Source organism: Salvelinus alpinus, chromosome 24 (assembly GCF_045679555.1).
Source record: "Salvelinus alpinus chromosome 24, SLU_Salpinus.1, whole genome shotgun sequence".
Taxonomy (NCBI): domain Eukaryota; kingdom Metazoa; phylum Chordata; class Actinopteri; order Salmoniformes; family Salmonidae; genus Salvelinus; species Salvelinus alpinus.
The window spans coordinates 48,444,830-48,469,492 of NC_092109.1; the positions used below are offsets into that span (position 1 = coordinate 48,444,830).

A 24,663-nucleotide genomic window follows, 5' to 3' on the forward strand; every position below is an offset into this window, starting at 1 on the left:
GTTCAGAACTAATCTCTAACAGAATAGACAGAGCTAACAGGTTCAGAACTAATCTCTAACAGAATAGACAGAGCTAACGGGTTCAGAACTAATCTCTAACAGAATAGAAAAGCTAACGGGTTCAGAACTAATCTCTAGCAAAATAGACAAAGTTAGCGGGTTCAGAACTCACCTCTAACAGAATAGACAAAGCTAGTATGTTCAGAAGTAATCTATAACAGAATGTAACTCATCTCTAACAGAATAGAAAAAGCTAACGGGTTCGGAACTAATATTTAACAGAATATACAAAGTTAACAGGTTCAGAACTAATCTTTAACAGAATAGACTAACCTAACGGGTTGCTTTTGTTGTAATTATTAAGTGACTGATAAATACTGAAGAAATGCAACTGTTATTAACATATTAATTGATAGCCCGCCAGATTTCTTTGTCGAGTTCCTCTCTTCATCTTCTGCTCATATTTCCTCTCATCTTGTACATCTCTTCACCTCTCTTCATTCTCTCTGTTTTATACTCTCCTCTCTCTGTTGCACATGTAAAAGAGCTGTTTTGTAAACTCTGGAGAATAATGAGAAACACCAATCAGAGTTTTCTATCAGCTGCAGGATAGATGTTATTGGTCAGCCATCCCAATGGAGAAATTTGATTAGCTATTCAGGACAAAACTGTTTCTATACAGACAGACAACTGAGAGGGAGGGAAGGACAAAGCGGGAGAGAAGGAGAGGAAGTGATGGAGAGACTAAGGAGGGGTAGGGTTATTGTAAGGCCATGTGTGTGTGGTGTGTCTGTGTGTGTGTGTGTTTCACCTGAGAGAAAAAAACAAAAAGGGAAAATGTTTAGGGTTAGTCTCGTATCAGTCTGTCAACAAGCTGCATCATGGGAATGTTTTAACTCATGGCCAATCAATGGAACGAATTGCAAAAATCACTGAAGCTGGAGACTTATATCTCCCTCTCTAACTTTAAGCATCAGCTGTCAGAGCAACTTACCGATCACTGTACCTGTACACAGCCAATCTGTAAATTGCACACCCAACTACCTCATCCACATATTGTTATTATCTTCTTTCTTTTTTGCACCCCAGTATCTCTACTTGCACATCATCATCTGCACATCTATCACTACAGTGTTAATGCTAAATTGTAATTATTTTGCCTCTATGGCCTATTTAAAAAATAAATAAAATCAATGACTTCTGGATCTTTCTCAATTTGTCTTTCTGTGATTCCCTCACATCCTGTCTTCTTTTCAACCGTATTGGAGGAGAAGAATCATTGTCACTCCCCTCTGATCTTCTTCTCCAGTGTGTGAAAGAGGAGACAAGGAGAGAGGATGCTAGGAATGGAGATATGTCTCTATCTCTCGCTGTCTCTCTTGCTGTCTCTATCTCTTTCGCTGTCTGTCTCAATCTCTTTTGCTGTCTGTCTCAATCTCTATCTTGCGGTCTCTCGCTATCTCTCTCGCCATCTTTCGATTCAATTCAGAGGGTTTTATTGGCATGGGAAACAAATGTTTACATACCAAAGCAAGTGAAATAGATAATAAACAAAAGCGAACTGAAAACAATAAAAAATGAACAGCGAACATTACACTCACAAAAGTTCCAAAAGAATAGACATTTCAATTGTCATGTACTCAGCAAAAAAAGAAAACGTCCCTTTTTCAGGACCCTGTCTTTCAAAGATAATTCGTAAAAATCCAAATAACTTCACAGTTCTTCATTGTAAAGAGTAAAAACACTGTTTCCCATGCTTGTTCAATGAACCATAAACAATTAATGAACATGCACCCCCCGAACGGTCGTTAAGACACTAACAGCTTACAGACGGTAGGCAATTAAGGTCACAGTTATGAAAACTTAGGACACTAAAGAGGTCTTTCTACTGACTCTGAAAAACACCAAAAGAAAGATGCCCAGGGTCCCTGCTCATCTGCGTTCAGTGCCTTAGGCATGCTGCAAGGAGGCATGAGGACTGTAGATGTGGCCAGGGCAATAAATTGCAATGTCCATACTGTGAGATGCCTAAGACAGCGCTACAGGGAGACAGGACGGACAGCTGATCGTCATCGCAGTGTCAGACCACGTGTAACAACACCTGCACAGGATCGGTACATCTGAACATCACACCTGCGGGACAGGAACAGGATGGCAACAACAACTGCCCCAGTTACACCAGGAACGCACAATCCCTCCATCAGTGCTCAGACTGTCCGCAATAGGCTGAGAGAGGCTGGACTGAGGGCTTGTAGGCCTGTTGTGAGGCAGGTCCTCACCAGACATCACCGACAACAACGTCGCCTATGGGCACAAACCCACCGTCGCTGGACCAGACAGGACTGGCAAAAAGTGCTCTTCACTGACGAGTCAAGGTTTTGTCTCACCAGGGGTGATGGTTGGATTCGCATTTTTCGTTGAAGGAATGAGCATTACACCGAGGCATGTACTCTGGAGCGGGATCGATTTGGAGGTGGAGGGTCCGTCATGGTCTGGGGCGGTGTGTCACAGCATAATTGGACTGAGCTTGTTGTTATTGCAGGCAATCTCAACGCTGTGCGTTACAGGGAAGACATCCTCCTCCCTCATGTGGTACCCTTCCTGCAGGCTCATCTTGACATGACCCTTCAGCATGACAATGCCACAAGCCATACTGCTCGTTCTGTGCGTGATTTCCTGCAAGCCAGGAATGTCAGTGTTCTGCCATGGCCAGCGAAGAGCCTGGATCTCAATCCCATTGAGCATGTCTGGGACCTGTTGGATCGGAGGTTGAGGGCTAGGGCCATTCCCCCCAGAAATGTCCGGGAACTTGCAGATGCCTTGGTGGAAGAGTGGGATAACATCTCACAGCAAGAACTGGCAAATCTGGTGCAGTCCATGAGGAGGAGATGCACTGCAGTACTTAATGCAGCTGGTGGCCACACCAGATACTGACTGTTACTTTTGATTTTGACCCCCCCTTTGTTCAGGGACACATTATTCCATTTTTGTTAGTCACATGTCTGTGGAACTTGTTCAGTTTATGTCTCATTTGTTGAATCTTGTTATGTTCATACAAATATTTACACATGTTAAGTTTGCTGAAAATAAATGCAGTTGACAGTGAGAGGACATTTCTTTTTTTGCTGAGTTTATTTTGTCTATATACAGTTGTCATGACGTTGGCCTGTCGGTAAGGTTTATGACCCCCCATAAATACCTTTCTCCCTTTCCTCTCTTGACTCCACTGAAGGACTCTTGAAAAGCCTTTGTTAAATATAGAGAGTCGGGGAACATCAAAAGGTGGGGGGAAAGGAACCATATTTCGGTAATCCAACCAGTTGAAAATATGCGTTGGTACTTAATGAATATGATGTCAGTTCAGTTGTCATCTGAGACATTATGACTGATGACAGGATGGCATAAACTGTATCTGGGAAAGTCTACACATTCTACATTCTAGTTATCAGATTCACATGGAATTGTTGTGCAATTTAAATGTTTAAATATGAAACTATTTGTGAAAAGATGAAATGTAATTTTAGCTTCCAAATGAGATAATTGGGTTTTCATAAGGTTAGAGCTCTGCTCAAATCAGTGGCCCTCCCCTGTGAAGAGACATTGGTTATAAACTATAAAACACACCCTTCTCTCCCTCAACTATATAAGCCCTTGACGAAAATGTAACCTCCGGTTCCGAGTATGCGAGGCCTGCAGCCTCACGTTAAAAGTACTCAGATAATAAGCTGTTCTGTGTACATTAGGGCGACCATCCGATGTCAGAAGGATTCAGATAATAACTACAGAACTAAGCCAACCTCAGCATGAGCTTTGGTTGCGAATGGTATGAACGTTGAACTCTTATTCACAACAGCAGTGATACCTCCTAGCCGTTGAGTTAGCAGCGGCCGCTGTAAACGTGGGCTAGGAAAGGACGGACAAAGGATCTCTTATAACAAACAACACGACACTGCTAAGTATCCAGTTTACCACCAGAGACACTCTTAAAGGGACAAGGAAGATCTCTGTTGGGCAACACGGCCAGCATCTACGACCAACCTACCGAAGCGCAGTTCAGAGTAAATATTTATTGAATTTTCCTTTTCCAAATGGGAGAATGCATTTATTTAGAATGCATAAGATTCTGTATTTACGATAGCATAGCTTCTCCCTTTGTTCTTCAGTCCTCCCGCGCTTTCATTCAAGCCCAACCCCCTCTCTTTGTGTTACCAGCCGTCATACAGGTTCCGTCCCTCAGGGACGTTTTCTTGTAGGACATAATTAGTAATCAATGTACGATCCATTCTGTGTATATGTAATTCTGTCTGATTAGTTAGGTATTTAGTAAATAAATAATTAAAATCAATTTTGTATTGCTGATTCAACTTGTTAGCCAGGGTTCGTGAAGATAACCAAGAATTTACAACTTTCAGATGAGACTGAAATAAGGTGACGATAAATATTGACTGCTATTGATGTAAAATATTACTAGGTCTTTAACTTCTTTGGGACTGGGGGGCAGTATTGAGTAGCTTGGATAAAAAGGTGCCCAGAGTAGAGGGTGGGGCTCAAGCTGCATCCCTGTATCACCCCACGGCCCATGGAAAGAAAGGTCTGTGTTTTTTGCAAATTTTAACCACACACTTGTTGTTTGTGTCCATGGATTTTATAATGTTGTATGTTGTTCCCCCAACACCACTTTCCATCAATTTGTATTTGTATGTATTATGGTTCCACATTAGCTGTTGCAAAATTAAGGCAGTTTATACAAATTTAAAAACATTACAATACATTCACAGATTTCACAACACACTGTGTGCCCTCAGGCCCCTACTCCACCACTATCACAAATCTACAGTACTAAATATGTGTGTCTATAGTGCGTATGTTATGTGTGTGTATGCATGTGTTTGTGCCTGTTTGTGTTGCTTCACAGTCCCCGCTGTTCTATAAGGTGTTTTTAATCTGTTTTTTTTAATCAAATTTTACTTCTTGCATCAGTTACTTGATGTGAAATAGAGTTCCATGTAGTTATGGCTCTATGTAGTAATGTGCACCTCCCATAGTCTTTTATGGACTTGGGGACTGTGAAGAGAACTCTGGTGGCATGTCTTGTAGGGTATGCATGGATATCCGAGCTGTGTGCCAGTAGTTTAGACAGATTGCTCGGTGCATTCAGCATGTCAATACCTCTCATAAATAAAGTAGTGATGAAGGCAATCTCTCCTCCACTTTGAGCCAGGAAAGATTGTAATGCATATTATTAATGTTAGCTCTCTGCGTACACCCAAGGGCCAGCTGTGCTGACTTTTTCTGAGCAAATTGCAATTTTCCTAAGTTTTTTGTGGCACCTGACCACACGACTGAACAGCAGTTAAGGTGCGACAAAACTAGGGCCTGTAGGACCTGCCTTGTTGATATTGCTGTCAGGAAGGTAGAGCAGTGCATTATCATGGACATACTTCTCCCCATCTTAGCTTCTGTTGTATCAATATGTTTTGACCATGACAGTTTACAATCTAGGGTTACTCCAAGCAGTTTAGTCATCTCAACTTGCTCAATATCCACATTATTTATTACAATATTTAGTTGAGGTTTAGGGTTTAGAGAGTGTTTTGTTCCAAATACAATGCTTTTAGTTTAAAAAATATTTAGGTCTAACTTATTCCTTGCCACCCACTCTGAAACTAACTGCAACTCTTTGTTAAGTGTTGCAGTCATTTCAGTCGCTGTAGTAGCTGCCGTGTATAGTGTTGAGTCATCCCCATACATAGACACTCTGGCTTTACTCAAAGTCAGTGGCATGTCGTTAGTAAAAACGTGACAGAATTCAAAAGTACAATTCTTGTCTTTCACAATTTGGTCCGATATACTTGGATATGTAGTGTTAGCGTTTGTCACTGGCATGTCATCCCTAAGTTTGCTTCTCTTGCCAACACATCTGCCACGCTGATACTCAGCACCGGGGCCCTTCAGGGGTGTGTGCTTAGTCCCCTCCTATACTCCCTGTTCACCCACTACTGCGTGACCAAGCACATCTCCAACGCCATCATTAAGTTTGCTAACGACACAACAGTGGTAGGCCTGATCACCGACAACGATGAGACAGCCTATAGGGAGGAAGTCAGAGACCTGACAGTGTGGTGCCAGGAGACCAATCTCTCCCTCAATGTGAGCAAGACAAAGGAGATGATCATGGACTTCAGGAAAAGGAGGTCCGAGCACGCCCCCATTAACATTGACAGGGCTGTAGTAGAGCGTGTCGAGAGTTTAAAGTTCCTTGGTGTCCACATCACCAACAAACTATCGTGGTCCAAACACACCAAGACAGTCGTGAAGAAGGCACGACACCACCTTTTCCCCCTCAGGAGACTGCAAAGATTTGGCATGGGTACCCAGATCCTCAAAATGTTTTACAGATGCTTCATCGAGAGCATCCTGACTGGTTGCATCACCGCCTGGTATGGCAACTGCTCGGCATCCGAACATAAGACGCTACAGAGGGTAGTGCGTACAGCCCAGTACATCACTGGGGCCAGGCTTCCTGCCATCCAGGACCTATATACTAGGCTGTTTATTTTATTTTTATTTTATTTCACCTTTATTTAACCAGGTAGGCTAGTTGAGAACAAGTTCTCATTTGCAACTGCGACCTGGCCAAGATAAAGCATAGCAATTCGACACATACAACAACACAGAGTTACACATGGAATAAACAAAACATAGTCAATAATACAGTAGAAAAAATAAACAAAAAGTATATATACAATGAGTGCAAATGAGGTAAGACAAGGGAGTTAAGGCAATAAATAGGCCATGGTGGCGAAGTAATTACAATATAGCAATTAAACACTGGAATGGTAGATGTGCAGAAGATGAATGTGCAAGTAGAGATACTGGGGTGCAAAGGAGCAAGATAAATTTATAAATACAATATGGGGATGAGGTAGGTAGATAGATGGGCTGTTTACAGATGGGCTATGTACAGGTGCAGTGATCTGTGAGCTGCTCTGACAGCTGGTGCTTAAAGCTAGTGAGGGAGATATGAGTCTCCAGCTTCAGATATTTTTGCAGTTCGTTCATGTCATTGGCAGCAGAGAACTGGAAGGAAAGACGACCAAAGGAGGAATTGGCTTTGGGGGTGACTAGTGAGATATACCTGCTGGAGCGCGTGCTATGAGTGAGTGCTGCTATGGTAACCAGTGAGCTGAGATAAGGCGGTGCTTTACCTAGCAGAGACTTGTAGATTACCTGTAGCCAGTGGGTTTGGCGACGAGTGTGAAGCGAGGGCCAACCAACGAGAGCGTACAGGTCGCAATGGTGGGTAGTGTATGGGGCTTTGGTGACAAAACGGATGGCACTGTGATAGACTGCATCCAGTTTGTTGAGTAGAGTGTTGGAAATGATTTTATAGATGACATCACCGAAGTCGAGGATCAGTAGGATGGTCAGTTTTACGAGGGTATGTTTGGCAGCATGAGTGAAGGATGCTTTGTTGCGATATAAATCCAATTCTAGATTTAATTTTGGATTGGAGATGCTTAAAACTTCTTATGGCTGCATGGGCAGTATTGAGTAGCTTGGATGAAAGGTGCCCAGAAGTGCCCAGAGTAAACGGCCTGCTCCTCAGTCCCAGTTTCTAATATATGCATATTATTAGTAGTGGATAGAAAACACTCTGAAGTTTCTAAAACTGTTTGAATGATGTCTGTGAGTATAACATAACTCATATGGCAGGCAAAAACCTGAGAAGAAAGCCAAACAGGATGTGGAAAATCTGAGGTTGGTCGATTTTCAATCCAGCCCCTATTGAATACACAGGGGGATATGGATATGTTTGCACTTCCTACGGCTTCCACCGGAAGCCGTAGGGAGCTGTTTGAGTCAATGGTCTGGCAGAGAGCCAGGTCCTGGTCAAGTGCATTTCACATGATAGCGACCTACGTTCCATTGCTTCTCTACAGACAAAGGAATTCTCCGGTTGGAACGTTATTGAATATTTATGATAACAACATCCTAAAGATTAATTCTATACTTAGTTTGACAAGTTTCTTAATATAATATAACTTTTTGAAGTTTTCGTCCGACGTTCGGCTGGACCTGCACATGCGTTTGGATTTGTGTACTAAACGCGTTAACAAAAGTAGCTACTTGGACATAAATAATGGACATTATCGAACAAAACAAACAGTTATTGTGGAACTACGATTCCTGGGAGTGCATTCTGATGAAGATCATCAAAGGTAAGGGAATATTTATAATGTTATTTCTGATTTCTGTTGACTCCAACATGGCGGATAAAAAAAATAAAATTCTGAGCGCCATCTCAGATTATTGCATGGTATGCACACAGCGGATGCATTAAGAACAAGTGTATCTTTAATTCTATGTAAAACATGTATCTTTCATCAAAGTTTATGATGAGTATTTATGTTATTTGACGTGGCTCTGCAATTTCTCCGGATATTTTGGAGGCATTTCTGAACATGGCGCCAATGTAAACTGAGGTTTTTGGATATAAATATTAACTTTATCGAACAAAACATATATGTATTGTGTAACATGAAGTCCTATGAGTGTCATCTGATAAAAATCATCAAAGGTTAGTGATTCATTTTATCTCTATTTCTGCTTTTTGTGACTCCTGTCTTTGGCTGAAAAATTGCTGTTTTCCTGTGATTTTGCGGTGACCTAACATAATCGTTTGTGGTGCTTTCGCTGTAAAGCCTATTTGAAATCGGACACTTTGGTGGGATTAACAACAAGATTACCTTTAAAATGGTATAAGATACATGTATGTTTGAGGAATTTTAATTATGAGATTTCTGTTGTTTGAATTTGGCGCCCTGCACTTTCACTGGCTGTTGTCATATCATCCCGTTAACGGGATTGCAGCCATAAAAAGTTTTAAGCATGTCCCAGTTTAGGTCACCTAGTAGCACGAGCTCAGAAGATAGATGGGGGGCAATCAATTCACATATGGTGTCCAGGGCACAGCTGGGTGCAGAGGGAGGTCTATAGCAAGCGGCAACAGTGAGAGACTTGTTTCTGGAAAGGTGAATTTTTATAAGTAGAAGCTTGAATTGTTTGGGTACAGACTTGGATAGTAATACAGAACTCTGCAGGCTATCTTTGCAGTAGATTGCAACACCGCTCCCTTTGGCAGTTCTATCTTGGAGGAAAATGTTATAGTTAGCGATGGAGATTTCAGGGTTTTTGGTGGTTTTCCTTAGCCAGGATTCAGACACGGCTAGGACATCCAGGTTGGCAGAGTGTGCTAAAGCAGTGAGTAAAACAAACTTAGAGAGTAGGCTTCTAATGTTAACATGCATGAAACCAAGGCTTTTACGGTTACAGAAGTCAACAAATGAGAGCACCTGGGGAGTGGGAGTGGAGCTAGGCACTGCAGGACCTGGATTAACCTCTACATCGCCAGAGGAACAGAGGAGAAGTAGGATAATGGTAAGGCTAAATGCTATACGAACTGGCCGTCTAGCACGTTCGGAACAGAGAGTAAAATGAGCAGGTTTCTGGGCACGATAGCATAGATTCAAGGCATAGTGTACAGACAAAGGTAAGGTAGGATGTGAGTACATTGGAGGTAAACCTAGGCATTGAGTAATGATGAGAGAGATATAGTCTCTAGAGACGTTTAAACCAGATGATGTCATCGCATATGTGTACAGACAAACATGGTTGGTTAAGGCATATTGAGCAGGGCTAGAGGCTCTACAGTGAAATAAGACAGTAATCACTAACCAGGACAGTAATGGACGAGGCATATTGATATTAGAGAGAGGCATGCGTAGCCAAGTGAACATATGGGTCCAGTGAGTTGTTGGGCTGACTGGGGACACGGCGATTCAGACAGTTAGCAGGCCGATGCTAACACGCTAACAGTTAGTAGGCCAGGGCTAAACAAGCCAGCAGTTAGCAGACCGGGGCTGGCAAGCTAGCAGTTAGCAGACCGGGGCTGCAAGCTAGCATTTAGCAGACAGGGTTAGCAAGCAAGCAGTTAGCACGGGCTAGCAGTTAGCAGACCGGGGCAAGCAAGCTAGCAGTTAGCAGACCGGGGCTGGCAAGCAAGCAGTTAGCAGGGGCTAGCAGTTAGCAGACCGGGGCAGGCAAGCTAGCAGTTAGCAGACCGGGGCAGGCAAGCTAGCAGTTAGCAGACCGGGGCAGGCAAGCTAGCATTTAGCAGACCGGGGCTAGCAAGTTAGCCTTTGGGGGACATCGCAATGGGGTAAGTCTGTTTTTGCCTCTTCGTGCGTTGACGTCGATAGACCAGTCGTGGAATTAGTAGGGTTTCAGCTAGCTCTAGGTAGCTAGCAGGCCTAGCAGGTTAGCAGAATGGGCCTTCAGCGGGCGTCGCGCCTGAGGGGCCTGTTGGAATCCTCGGGCAGATTATGTCGGTATTCCAGTCGTAGAGGATCGGCGGGGTTCCAGCTGTGCCCTGGACACCATATGTGAATTGATTGCCCCCCATCTATCTTCTGAGCTCGTGCTACTAGGTGACCTAAACTGGGACATGCTTAAAACTTTTTATGGCTGCAATCCCGTTAACGGGATCGATATGACAACAGCCAGTGAAAATGCAGGGTGCCAAATTCAAAACAACAGAAATCTCATAATTAAAAATCCTCAGATATACAAGTATTTTACACCATTTTAAATATAAACTTGTTGTTAATCCCACCACAGTGTCCGATTTCAAAAAGGCTCTACGATGAAAGCACAACATATCATTATGTTAGGTCAGCACCTATTCACAGAAAAACACAGCCATTTTTCTAGCCAAAGAGAGGAGTCACAAAAAGCAGAAATAGAGATAAAATGAATCACTAACCTTTGATGATCTTCATCAGATGACACTCATAGGACTTCATGTTACTCAATACATGTATGTTTTGTTCGATAAAGTTCATATTTATATCCAAAAATCTCAGTTTACATTGGCGCGTTATGTTCAGTAATGTTTTGCCTCTAAAACATCCGGTGATTTTGCAGAGAGCCACATCAACATACAGAAATACTCAAACAGAAATACTCAAACATTGATAAAAGATACAAGTATTATACATGCTACTTTAGATAAACCTCTCCTAAATGCAACCGCTGTGTCAGATTTCAAAAAAATGATACGGATAAAGCACACCATGCTATAATTTGAGTACAGCGCTCAGAGCACAAACAAGCCATGAAGATATCCGCCATGTTGTGGAGTCAACAGATGTCAGAATAGCATTATAAATATTCACTTACCTTTGATGATCTTCATCAGAATGCACTCCCAGGAATCCCAGTTCCACAATAAATTCCATCATTTATGTCCAAATACCTCCTTTTTGTTTGCGCGTTCTGCACACAATCCAAACTCACGACGCGCGGGCAAATCCATGCGAAAGTTCAGACGAAAAGTAATATTACAGTTCGTAGAAACATGTCAAACGAAGTATAGAATCAATCTTTCAGATGTTTTAAACATAAATCTTCAATAATGTTCCAACTGGAGAATTCCTTTGTCTTCAGAAATGCAATGGAACGCAAGCTAACTCTCTCACGTGAACACGCCTGGTCAGCTCATGGCACTCTGCCAGACCCATGACTCAAAGAGCCCTCATTCCCCCTCTTCACAGTAGAAGCATCAAACAAGGTTCTAAAGACTGTTGACATCTAGTGGAAGCCTTAGGAAGTGCAATATGACCAATATCCCACTGTATATTCGATAGGCGATGAGTTGAAAACCTACAAACCTCAGATTTCCCACTTCCTGGTTGGATTTTTTCTCAGGTTTTTGCCTGCCATATGAGTTCTGTTATACTCACAGACATCATTTAACTTCTCTGGGATATGTGGGACGCTAACGTCCCACTACGCCAAAAGCCAGTGAAAATGCAGAGCGCCAAATTAAAATAAATTACTATAAAAATCAAACTTTCATGAAATCACACATGAAAGACACCAAATTAAAGCTACACTTGTTGTAAATCCAGCCAACATGTCTGATTTCAAAAAGGATCATCTGACCACTTCTGTATTGAGCGAGTCACTGGTACTTCCTGCTTTAGTTTTTGCTTGTTAGCAGAAATAAGGAGCATAGAATTATGGTCAGATTTGCAGAATGGAAGGTGGGGGAGAGCTTTGTATGCATCTCTATGTGTGGAGTAAAGGTGGTCCAGGATTTTTTTTCCTTTGGTTGCACATGTGACATGCTGGTAAGAATTTGGTAAAACTGATTTAAGTTTGCAGCTGTAAAACCTTTTGAGGATCTGAGGACCCATGTCAAATCTTTTCAGTCTCCTGGGGGGGAATAGGTTTTGTCGTGCCCTCTTCACGACTGTCTTGCCGCTCTGACATTGATCGTCCATATATATGTATATTCTTAAATACATTCCCTTTACTTGGATTTGTATATATTGGGTATATGTTGTGAAATTGTTAGATGTTACTTGTTAGATATTACTGCACTGTCGGAGGTAGAAACACAAGCGTTTTTCTTCGGTCTGCCTGGAGTGCCAGGACGTCACTTCCTCTTGAACTTGCAGACGTGTTGCTGTGCGTTTGCTGTGTGTTTTGTTGCCAACCTTACTTTGCTAGCTGACAACTTTACGGTTTTTACTTTTTACTTTTTAATTACTGTTTATATTTTTAGTTTTTCCCTCAACTTTTTTCCCTCATTCATCTTTTTTCACTCCGGACGCTTTATCTGGACATGGTTCGTCAGCACCTTCAACAGCCGAAGCTAAGTAGTAACATTAACATGATGCCTAATTGCAGTCGCTGTACTCATAATATACAGGAGAACGATCGCCTTATGGCGAGGATAGCTGTGCTGCAAACTTTCAACCGGTTTTCCCCATTAAGTAGCGAGTCGGAGTCTGAGGCCGAGTCTTCTCTTGTCTCTACTCCTCCCGTTACGGGGTCAGAGACGCTGAAGCTTCCCACCATTAGCTCTGACAAATTGAAAACCCTAGTCATTGGCGACACCATTACCCGCAGTATTAGACTCAAAACGAATCACCCAGCGATCATACACTGTTTACCAGGGGGCAGGGCTACCGACGTTAAGGCTAATCTGAAGATGGTGCTAAAACTGGCGAGTGTAGAGAGTATAGAGATATTGTTATCCACGTCAGCACCAACGATGTTAGGATGAAACAGTCAGAGGTCACCAAGCGCAACATAGCTTCAGCGTGTAAGTCTCTGGCCCCCTCCCAGTTAGGGGGAGTGATGAGCTCTACAGCAGAGTCTCACAACTCAATCGCTGGTTGAAAACTGTTTTCTGCCCCTCCCAAAAGATAGAATTTGTAGATAATTGGCCCTCTTTCTGGGACTCACCCACAAACAGGACCAAGCCTGACCTGCTGAGGAGTGACGGACTCCATCCTAGCTGGAGGGGTGCTCTCATCTTATCTACCAACATAGACAGGGCTCTAACTCCTCTAGCTCCACAATGAAATAGGGTGTTAGCCAACCTGCCAGCTTAGTGGAGTCTGCCACTAGCATAGTTAGTGTAGTCAGCTCAGCTATCCCCATTGAGACTGTGTCTATGCCTCGACCTAGGATGGGCAAAACTAAACATGGCGGTGTTCGCCTTAGCAATCTCACTAGGATAAAGACCTCCTCCATTCCTGCCATTATTGAAAGAGATCGTGATACCTCACATCTCAAAATAGGGCTACTTAATGTTAGATTCCTCACTTCAAAGGCAGTTATAGTCAATGAACTAATCACTGATCATAATCTTGATGTGATTGGCCTGACTGAAACATGGCTTAAGCCTGATGAATTTACTGTGTTAAATGAGGCCTCACCTCCTGGTTACACTAGTGACCATATCCCCCGTGCATCCCGCAAAGGCGGAGGTGTTGCTAACATTTACGATAGCAAATTTCAATTTACAAAAAAAAAAATGACGTTTTCATCTTTTGAGCTTCTAGTCATGAAATCTATGCAGCCTACTCAATCACTTTTTATAGCTACTGTTTACAGGCCTCCTGGGCCATATACAGCGTTCCTCACTGAGTTCCCTGAATTCCTATCGGACCTTGTAGTCATAGCAGATAATATTCTAATTTTTGGTGATTTTAATATTCATATGGAAAAGTCCACAGACCCATTCCAAAAGGCTTTTGGAGCCATCATCGACTCAGTGGGTTTTGTCCAACATGTCTCTGGACCTACTCACTGCCACAGTCATACTCTGGACCTAGTTTTGTCCCATGGAATAAATGTTGTAGATCTTAATGTTTTTCCTCATAATCCTGGACTATCGGACCACCATTTTATTACGTTTGCAATCGCAACAAATAATCTGCTCAGACCCCAACCAAGGAGCATCAAAAGTCGTGCTATAAATTCTCAGACAACACAAAGATTCCTTGATGCCCTTCCAGACTCCTTCTGCCTACCCAAGGACGTCAGAGGACAAAAATCAGTTAACCACCTAACTGAGGAACTCAATTTAATCTTGCGCAATACCCTAGTGCATCTAGGGTTGCACCCCTAAAAACTAAAAACATTTGTCATAAGAAACTAGCTCCCTGGTATACAGAAAATACCCGAGCTCTGAAGCAAGCTTCCAGAAAATTTTAACGGAAATGGCGCCACACCAAACTGGAAGTCTTCTGACTAGCTTGGAAAGACAGTACCGTGCAGTATCGAAGAGCCCTCACTGCTGCTCGATCATCCTACTTTTCCAACTTAATTGAGGAAAATAAGAACAATCCAAAATTTATTTTTGATACTGTTGCAAAGCTAACTAAAAAGCAGCATTCCCCAAGTGAGGATGGCTTTCACTTCAGCAGTAATAAATTCATGAACTTCTTTGAGGAAAAGATCATGATCATTAGAAAGCAAATTACGGACTCCTCTTTAAATCTGCGTATTCCTCCAAAGCTTAGCTGTCCTGAGTCTGCACAACTCTGCCAGGACCTAGGATCAAGAGAGACACGTGTTTTAGTACTATATCTCTTGACACAATGATGAAAATAATCATGGCCTCTAAACCTTCAAGCTGCATACTGGATCCTATTCCAACTAAACTACTGAAAGAGCTGCTTCATGTGCTTGGCCCTCCTATGTTGAACATAATAAACGGCTCTCTATCCACCGGATGTGTACCAAACTCACTAAAAGTGGCAGTAATAAAGCCTCTCTTGAAAAAGCCAAACCTTGACCCAGAAAATATAAAAAACTATCGGCCTATATCGAATCTTCCATTCCTCTAAAAAAAAATTGAAAAAGCTGTTGCGCAGCAACTCACTGCCTTCCTGAAGACAAACAATGTATACAAAATGCTTCAGTCTGGTTTTAGACCCCATCATAGCACTGAGACTGCACTTGTGAAGGTGGTAAATGACCGTTTAATGATCGGCTATGAAAAGCCAACTGACTTTTACTCCTGATTATTATTTGACCATGCTGGTCATTTATGAACATCTTGGCCATGTTCTGTTATAATCTCCACTCTGTTCCTCTCTAGGTTTCTTCCTAGGTTTTGGCCTTTCTAGGGAGTTTTTCCTAGCCACCGTGCTTCTACACCTGCATTGCTTGCTGTTTGGGGTTTTAGGCTGGGTTTCTGTACAGCACTTCGAGATATTAGCTGATGTACGAAGGGCTATATAAAATAAACTTGATTTGATTTGATTAACATCTGAAAAGATGGTGCCGAAGAACATGGCTGACGTTTTACATTCTCCCAACTAATTGTGCTATTTTGTTAGTTTTTTGCGTTTTGTGTAACTTATTCTTTTACTTATTTTGTACATAATGTTGCTGCTACCGTCTCTTATGACCGAAAATAACATCTGGACATCAGAACAGCGATTACTCACTGTGGAAACTTTTTCCTTTAATGAGTCCGACGAGAAGGATATACTACTTTCACTGGAACAGGCCCAGATCCCCTTAATTTTCTTGAAGAAAAGACGCAGGAAAAGGGGCCGCAGATTGGGCTGCCTTTTGAGAATCCATAGGCGAGCGAGGAAACTTCCACTGCCATCTGTTCTTCTTGCTAACATGCAATCATTGGAAAATAAAAATGATGACCTACGATTAAGATTATCCTACCAACAGGACATTAAAAACTGTAATATCTTATGTTTCACCGAGACGTGGCTGAACGATGACACGGATAATATAGAGCTGGCTGGATTTTCCATGCACCGTCAGAACAGAGAAGCTACGTCTGGTAAGACGAGGGGTAGGGGAGTGTGTCTATTTGTCAATAACAGCTGGTGCGCGATGTCTAATATTAATGAAGTCTCGAGGTATTGCTCGCCTGAGGTAGAGTACCTTATGATAAGCTGTCGACCACACTATCTACCAAGAGAGTTCTCATCTATATAATTCGTAGCCGTCTATTTACCACCACAGAACGAAGCTGGCACTAAGACCGCTCTCAACCAATTCTATAAGGCCATAAGCAAAGAAGAAAATGCTCACCCAGAAGCGGCGCTCCTAGCGGCCGGGGACTTTAAAGCGTCCTGACGGGTTGCATCACTTCCTGGCATGGCAACTGCTCGGCCTCTGACCGCAAGACACTACAGAGGGTAGTGCGTACGGCCCAGTACATCACCGGGGCCAAGCTTCCTGCCATCCAGGACCTCTATACCAGGCGGTGTCAGAGGACGGCCCTAAAAATCGTCAAAGACTCCAGCCACCCTATTCATAGACTGTTCTCTCTGCTACCGCACGGCATTCGGTACCGGAGCGCCAGGTCTAGGTCCAAGAAGCTTCTAAACAGCTTCTACCTCCAAGCCATAAGAGACTTGAAGAGCTAATCAAATGGCTACACAGACTATTTGCATCCCCCTCATTCGCTGCTGCTACTCTCTGTTATTATCTATGCATAGCCACTTTAGTAACCCTACCTGCATGTACATAATTACCACAATTGCCCCCACACATTGACACATTGACTCTGCCAGTACCCCCTGTAATTAGCCCTGCTATTGTTATTTACTGCTGCTCTTTAATTATTTGTTTTTCTTATCTCTTACTTTTTTTATGGTATTTTCTTAACTGCATTGTTGGTTAAGGGCTTGTAAATAAGCATTTCACTGTACGGTCTACACCTGTTGTATTCGGCGCATGTGACAAATAAGATGTGATTTGATGAACTAAGATTCAGTAGAATAGTATAGAATACTGTATATACATATGAGATGAGTAATGCAAGATATTTAAACATTATTAAAGTGACTAGTGTTCCATTTATTAAAGTGGCCAGTGATTTCAAGTCTATGTATTTAGGCAGCAGCCTCTAATGTGCTAGTGATGGCTATTTTACAGTCTGATGGCCTTGAGATAGAAGCTGTTTTTCAGTCTCTCGATCCCAGCTTTGATGCACCTGTACTGACCTCGCCTTCTGGATGATAGCGGGGTGAACAGACAGTGGCGCGGGTGGTTGTTGTCCTTGATTATCTTTTTGGCCTTCCTGTGATATCAGGAGCTGTAGGTGTCCTGGAGGGTAGGACGTTTGCGTTGGGAAGACCGAACCACCCTCTGGAGAGCCCTGCGGTTGCGAGCTGTGCAGTTACCGTACCAGGCAGTGATACAGCCAGGGTTTTAGGTGCTAAAACAGGGTTTTAGGTGCTAAGCCAAATTTCTTCAGCCTCCTGAGGTTGAAGTGGCGCTGTTCCCATATCTGTATATTCGGCGATATTATTCTCTGAAGGTACCCACACCTGTATTTGGGGAATTTCAGTTTATCTGCAGATGCTCTCAAGCTCTGTCGGGTTGGATTGGAAGTGTTGCTGCACAGCTATTTTCAGGTCTCTCCAGAAACGTTCCTTCGTGTTCAAGTCCGGGCTCTGGCTGGGCCACTCAAGGACATTCAGAGACTTGTCCCGAAGCCACTCTTGCGTTGTCTTGGCTGTGTGCTTAGGGTCGTTGTCCTGTTGGAAGGTGAATATTTGCCCCAATCTGAGGTCCTTAGTGCTCTGGAGCAGGTTATCATCAAGGATCTCTCTGTACTTTGCTCCCTTCATCTTTCCCTCGATCCTGACTAGTCTCCCAGTCCCTGCCGCTGATAAACAGCCCCACAGCATGATGCTGCCACCACAAAACTTCACCGTAGGGATGGTACCAGGTTTCCTCCAGACGTGAAGCTTGGTTTCATCAGACCAGAGAATCTTGTTTCTCATGGTCTGAGAGTCCTTTATGTGCCTTTTGGCAAACTCCAAGCGGGCTGTCATGTGCTTTTTACTGAAGAGTGGCTTCCGTCTGGCCAATCTACCATAAAGGCCTGTTTGGTGGAGTGCTGCAGAGATGGTTGTCCTTCTGGAAGGTTCTCCCATCTTCACAGAGGAACTCTAGAGCTCTGTCAGAGTGACCATCGGGTTCTTGGTCACCTCGCTGATGAAGGCCTTTCTCCCCAGATTGCTCAGCTTGGCCGGGCGGCCAGCTCTAGGAAGAGTCTTGGTGGTTCCAAACTTCCTCCATTTAAGACATTGTTTGGTACCCTTCCCCAGATCTGTGCCTCGACACAATCATGTATCGGAGCTCTACGGGGGGGTGCTGGGGCTGCGGTGGAGGGTGATGTCCTTCAAGGTCCTGGCAAAGGTGGGGACTGCTGCCTAGTGGAGGTGGGCCTGCTAGAGAGTAACTCCAGGGCACACCGGGTGTTCGGAAAACAGAGTTTAGCCGCTTGGTGTTTTGGAAAAAGTTCCCTCTCAAAAGCACAATCTTTTGCTTCTGTGTGTCCTCAGTAGGTGTGGGGGTGTTGTAGGGGGGGGGTCCTGCCTTGTCTGTCCTGTTGTGGTATTAAGGCTGTTCTGTTGTCATCTCTGGGGGGGATGGCTAGCTCTCTCATGAGTGGTTCATAATCACACCTCAGATATCTCACCTCTTCCTGTATTTCATTTTTATGTTTTATTTAACCTTTATTTTACTAGGCAAGTCAGTTAAGAACAAATTCTTATTTACAATGGTGGCCTACCAAAAGGTAAAAGGCCTCCTGTGGGGACGGGGGATTAAAAATAAAAAATAAAATTCAAATATAGGACAAACACACATCACGACAAGAGAGACACCACAACACTACATAAAGAGAGACCTAAAGACAACACCATAGCATGGCAGCAACACATGACAACACCGCATGGTAGCGTTACAAACCTGACAACAACATGGTAGCAACATGGCAGCAGCACAACATTGTAACAACACAAAACATGGTACAAACATTATTGGGCACAGACAACAGCACAAAAGGCAAGAAGGTAGAGACAACAAAACATCCCACGAAGCAGCCACAACTGTCAGTAAGTGTCCATGATTGAGTCTTTGATTGAAGAGCTGTAGTTCTGTTAGCTGGGCTGTGTGTTCCTCTCTCTTCGTGAAGTTCTCTCACCAGCCAGCTCTCTCAGACAGCCATTTATCTCCACCTTCAGCCCTCTGGGTACTGTGTGTGTGTGGGGGGGGGGGGGGCGGTTGTGTTGGTCTTTTTTGTGGGTCTGTTCTGTCTGGAGTGTGTGGATAAGCTCAGAGGGTGTCTCAGGGTCCTCGTGTTACAATATTCTGATTTTCCACCTTCCGCTAATACCCTCTCTTGAAAGAGGGATAGTGTGCTCTTATAGCTGTGTGCCATGCCCAGGGATGGTCTGTGTGGAGGATTAGTTTGCTTACGTTCCCATTTTTGTAGCAGTCAGCAAAAAGTGTCTCTGGATTGTCCATGGGGAGCTTCTCTTTGTACTCTTTTCCTTCTTGTAATTTTTAATATCCAATGGGTACTGTACTGTACTGCACAGGGGCAAGCCATGGAGCAGGGGGACGAAGAGGCCAAGGCATTGTTTGGGGGGAGGAAGTCTGCTGCTATTATTGGGCTCAGGGGCATCACACCTCAGTGCTAATTAATGTTGCATCCGGGTCTGTTCTTTCCTATCAAGCTTGGTAGCCTTTTAACTTAGCAGTCAGTCTTTATAAAGTTAAATAGTAGCTACAGATTATTGTAATGTTATTTTCATTCTAGGCATTCATTCTAGACTCTCTCTCTCTCTGTCTTGCCCTCTCATTGTCCCTCTCCCCCTCTGTCTCTCTTCTCCTCTGTATCCTTTCCCCCCTCTTTAATATAATAGCATAAAGTAATATGATTGTAGTAACAATAATAGTAGTAATAATATATCTCACTCACCTGGTGTTTCTGGGGGGGAGGGGTGTCCGAGGGTTCTGTGATTGACAGCTGTGATGCGAATCTGGTAGGTATCTGTTGGGGTCATGTTGCCCAGCGTGTGGACCCTCTCCCTGGCTTCCAATACCGCCACCTGCTTCCATGGAGAGAAACTACTCCTTTTCCCCTGTCGCTGCTCCTACAACAACAAAACTATATTAATATCAACACTGAAAAAAATATATACAACATGCAACAATTTCAAAGATTTTACTGAGTTACAGTTCACATAAGGAAATCAGTAAATTGAAATAAATTCATTAGGCCCTAATCTATGGATTTCACATAACTGGGAATACAAATATGCATCTGTTGGTCAAATGTATTTATATAGCCCTTCTTACATCAGCTGATATATCAAAGTGCTGTACAGAAACCCAGCCTAAAACCCCAAACAGCAAGCAATGCAGGTGTTGAAGCACGGTGGCTAGGAAAAACTCCCTAGAAAGGCCAAAACCTAGGAAGAAACCTAGAGAGGAACCAGGCTATGAGGGGTGGCCAGTCCTCTTCTGGCTGTGCCGGGTGGAGATTATAACAGAACATGGCCAAGATGTTCAAATGTTCATAAATAACCAGCATGGTCAAATAATAATAATCAAAGTAGTTGTCGAGGGTGCAGCAAGTCAGCACCTCAGGAGTAAATGTCAGTTGGCTTTTCATAGCCGATCATTAAGAGTATCTCTACCGCTCCTGCGGTCTCTAGAGAGTTGAAAACAGCAGGTCTGGGACAGGTAGCACAACTATTTTAATATCTACTAGATACAACAACACAACTATATTAATATTATTAATATTATACCTTTATTTCAACAAGGAACACAGACTGAGACCAAGGTCTCTTTTACAGCTGGGCCCTGCGTATACATGTTTACACACACAGTTTAGGTACAACGATTAAGAAACTACACAAGACAAACAAAACTATCACAGATAACACAAAAAAATACAGCAACAGATTATATTTACACATAGGTTATTCCCCTAACAGCACAATAACTTGCATTACCCGAAACAGTTACAAGCAATACACAAATAAAAATGCTCCAATAAATGTTTAAAATGGGCAACAGGGGGACAAGAGTCTCAAGTTTAAGTTTAGTCTGCAGGCTATTCCATAGGCAAGGAGCGTAACAGGAAAAGGCAGCCATACCCAACTCTGTGGAAATCGCAGGGGCCTCAAGTGTAATCCATGCTTGAGACCTGGTTTTAGGAATTATAATTCTAATATTGATGAGTGATGATAAATAAGAAGGTAGCTTATTCAGAAGTGACAAACACGAGAGCATGTTGTTCTCGTCTCACGGACAGTGAAGTCCAACCCACATTTTGAGATAAAACACAGTGGTGAGTTCCGTAGCTAGCACCCGTAATAAACCTAAGTGCGCAATGATAAGTAGCATCCAGTGATTTAAGTGTTGATGCCGTAGCATGCATGTAAATAATATCCCCATAATCTATAACAGACATAAAAGTAGCTTGCACAATTTGTCTTCTATTTGTAGAGGACAAACATGTCCTGTTTCTATAGAGGAAGCCTAGCTTGATTTTTAGCCATTTACAAAGTTCGTCAATATGCATTTTAAAAGACAGTTTATCATCCAACCATATCCCTAAGTATTTATATGCAGAGACCTGATTATTTAGACATCCAGCTAAGCTCGTAAGTGAAAGTGTATTTTCAACCAACTTTTTGAACCTATTAAAAATCATAAAATGTGTTTTCTTTGCATTTAAAACAAATTTCAGCTGTATAAAAGTACCTTGTAATATCTTAAAATCTGTCTCCAATAGTGATAATGCTTGGTCATCCGTTGAAGCGATAGAGTACATGACAGTGTCATCAGCATATAAATTAATTTGACACTTTCTTATCTCATCACCGATATTGTTTATGTAGAGAGTGAACAGTAATGGACCAAGTATAGAACCTTGTGGGACCCCTTTAACCAACTCCAATGGCTCCGACTGGATGACGTCGACTCTAACAGCCTGACTCTAACAGCTTACCCAAAAGTATTTCATGGTCTACAGTGTCAAAAGCTTTATATAAATCTATGAACAAGGCGGCACAGTACTTTCTATTATCTAGAGCATTAGTAATATAATTTACAACACGTACAGTGGCCGTAATAGTACTGTGTTTAGGTCTGAAGCCAGATTGATTACTAGAAAGAGTATTGTTAACAGTTAAAAAAGAATGTAGTTGCCTATTCACGAATGACTCTAGAATTTTAGCCAAACAGGAGAGCTTAGAGATGTGCCGATAATTATCCAATTCACTACCATCACCTCCCTTGAGGACTGGTAAAACAAAAGCTGTTTTCCAGGATTTAGGAATCTTTCCTATGACAAATGTTTGATTAAAGATATGCTTCACTACACCAGCAATAATAGGTGCCGCACACTTGAGTAAATATGGATCCAGATTGTCAGCGCCTAATGATTTCTTAGAATCGATAGCAGATAGTGCAAATAAGACCTAATCTTCTGTGACTTTTTGAAAATTAAAAACCGGCTTACTGTTTTCCACATCACCTGAAGGCCGAGGAACTGAAACAATAGACCGGTCAGGATCATGTTGGCCATTTTTTCTTTCAAAAAGAAAACCAGCAGAAATAAAATGCTTATTAAAAACATCACAAATTTCAGTTCGGTCAGTGATGATCCCAGATTACGATGTAATTTGCTTTGGCAGGGAAGTCAAGGAGTTTCCTCGTTTAAGTGAGTTAACAGTTTTCCAGAATTTAGCGGGATCACCAGCAGACTCTGTCATAGCATCAAGAAAATACCTAGATTTGGCCTTTTTTATTCCTCCGGTCCATTTATTTTTCAATTGCCTAAAAAGCAGCCAATTAGCTGTTACACCATTTTCCCTCGCTAAGGCCCATGCTTGATTCTTTTGCAGAAAAAGGATTTTCAAATCACAGGAGAACCAAGGATTAGTTCGATTTTTTTTACCCTAAGTCGCTTTAACGGGGCATGTTTATCATTCATGAAGGTAAAAATTGATGAAAAGAAAGAGAATGCTAAAACTGGGTCCATTATGCAGTTTACGGATAAAAGCTCTGAATAATAAAGGTCACGGATAACGGCTCTGATAAGTGTTTATAGTTTCCCTTTAGAATTATACGGGGGTCAGGGTTTTTAGCCTAGTATCTCTGATACATGCAATAGGGCAGTGGTTACTGATGTCATTAGCAAATAACCCACTAGCTATATATTTGTGAGATGTATTTGTTAAGATAAGGCCTATTAACGTAGATTTTTGGGGGTCTGTTGGATTAGGACGGGTAGGTATAGTTATTAGTTGAGTAAGATTTAGTTCTTTACAAATAGCTTTTAATTTAAACGATGCTGGCATCAGCCAGTCCAGATTGAGATCTCTGATAATCAATAATTCAGAGTTTACATAATTAGACATTAACTCAAACAATTTGCTTAGAGCAGATACCGGAGCTGAGGGTTGGCGATAAACTCCCGCTGGCGTTAATAGTGCATTATGAACAAGGACCACAATTAGAACTAAGCATTCATACTGTTTCGGGAACAGACGTTGAAATGGACACAGTGACATCTAGGTTGCATTTACCATATATGGCAATACCTCCACCTCTACCCACTCTGTCTGCTCTGTAGACATTATACCCAGCTAACAGAACATCTGAGTCCACCTCTACCCACTCTGTCTGCTCTGTAGACATTATACCCAGATAACAGAACATCTGAGTCTACCTCTACCCACTCTGTCTGCTCTGTAGACATTATACCCAGATAACAGAACATCTGAGTCTACCTCTACCCACTCTGTCTGCTCTGTAGACATTATACCCAGCTAACAGAACATCTGAGTCCACCTCTACCCACTCTGTCTGCTCTGTAGACATTATACCCAGCTAACAGAACATCTGAGTCCACCTCTACCCACTCTGTCTGCTCTGTAGACATTATACCCAGCTAACAGAACATCTGAGTCTACCTCTACCCACTCTGTCTGCTCTGTAGACATTATACCCAGCTAACAGAACATCTGAGTCTACCTCTACCCACTCTGTCTGCTCTGTAGACATTATACCCAGATAACAGAACATCTGAGTCTACCTCTACCCACTCTGTCTGCTCTGTAGACATTATACCCAGCTAACAGAACATCTGAGTCCACCTCTACCCACTCTGTCTGCTCTGTAGACATTATACCCAGCTAACAGAACATCTGAGTCCACCTCTACCCACTCTGTCTGCTCTGTAGACATTATACCCAGCTAACAGAACATCTGAGTCTACCTCTACCCACTCTGTCTGCTCTGTAGACATTATACCCAGAACATCTGAGTCTGGAACAGAGACACAGAGCCAGGATTCAGATATAATCAATATGTCAGCATGTGATTTTGAGACCAGTATTTCAATCAAATCTAGCTTTTGGATCAAGCTTCTAGCATTCAAATGAATAATTCCTAGGCCACTATTTCGAGAGCTCATATCAGATGGAGCATTCAAGGTAATATTAGATG

At 42.6% G+C, this 24,663-nt stretch overlaps 1 protein-coding gene across 1 annotated transcript in view; it reads right to left on the reverse strand.

The window, feature by feature from the left end:
- LOC139551922 (V-set and immunoglobulin domain-containing protein 10-like 2) overlaps positions 1-24,663 on the reverse strand; it is a 138,516-nt gene that overhangs the window by 29,167 nt on the left and 84,686 nt on the right. The window contains exon 10 of the mRNA XM_071363259.1: positions 20,117-20,285. Coding sequence (XP_071219360.1) covers positions 20,117-20,285 — 169 coding nt within the window. The remainder of the gene's footprint in view (positions 1-20,116; positions 20,286-24,663) is intronic.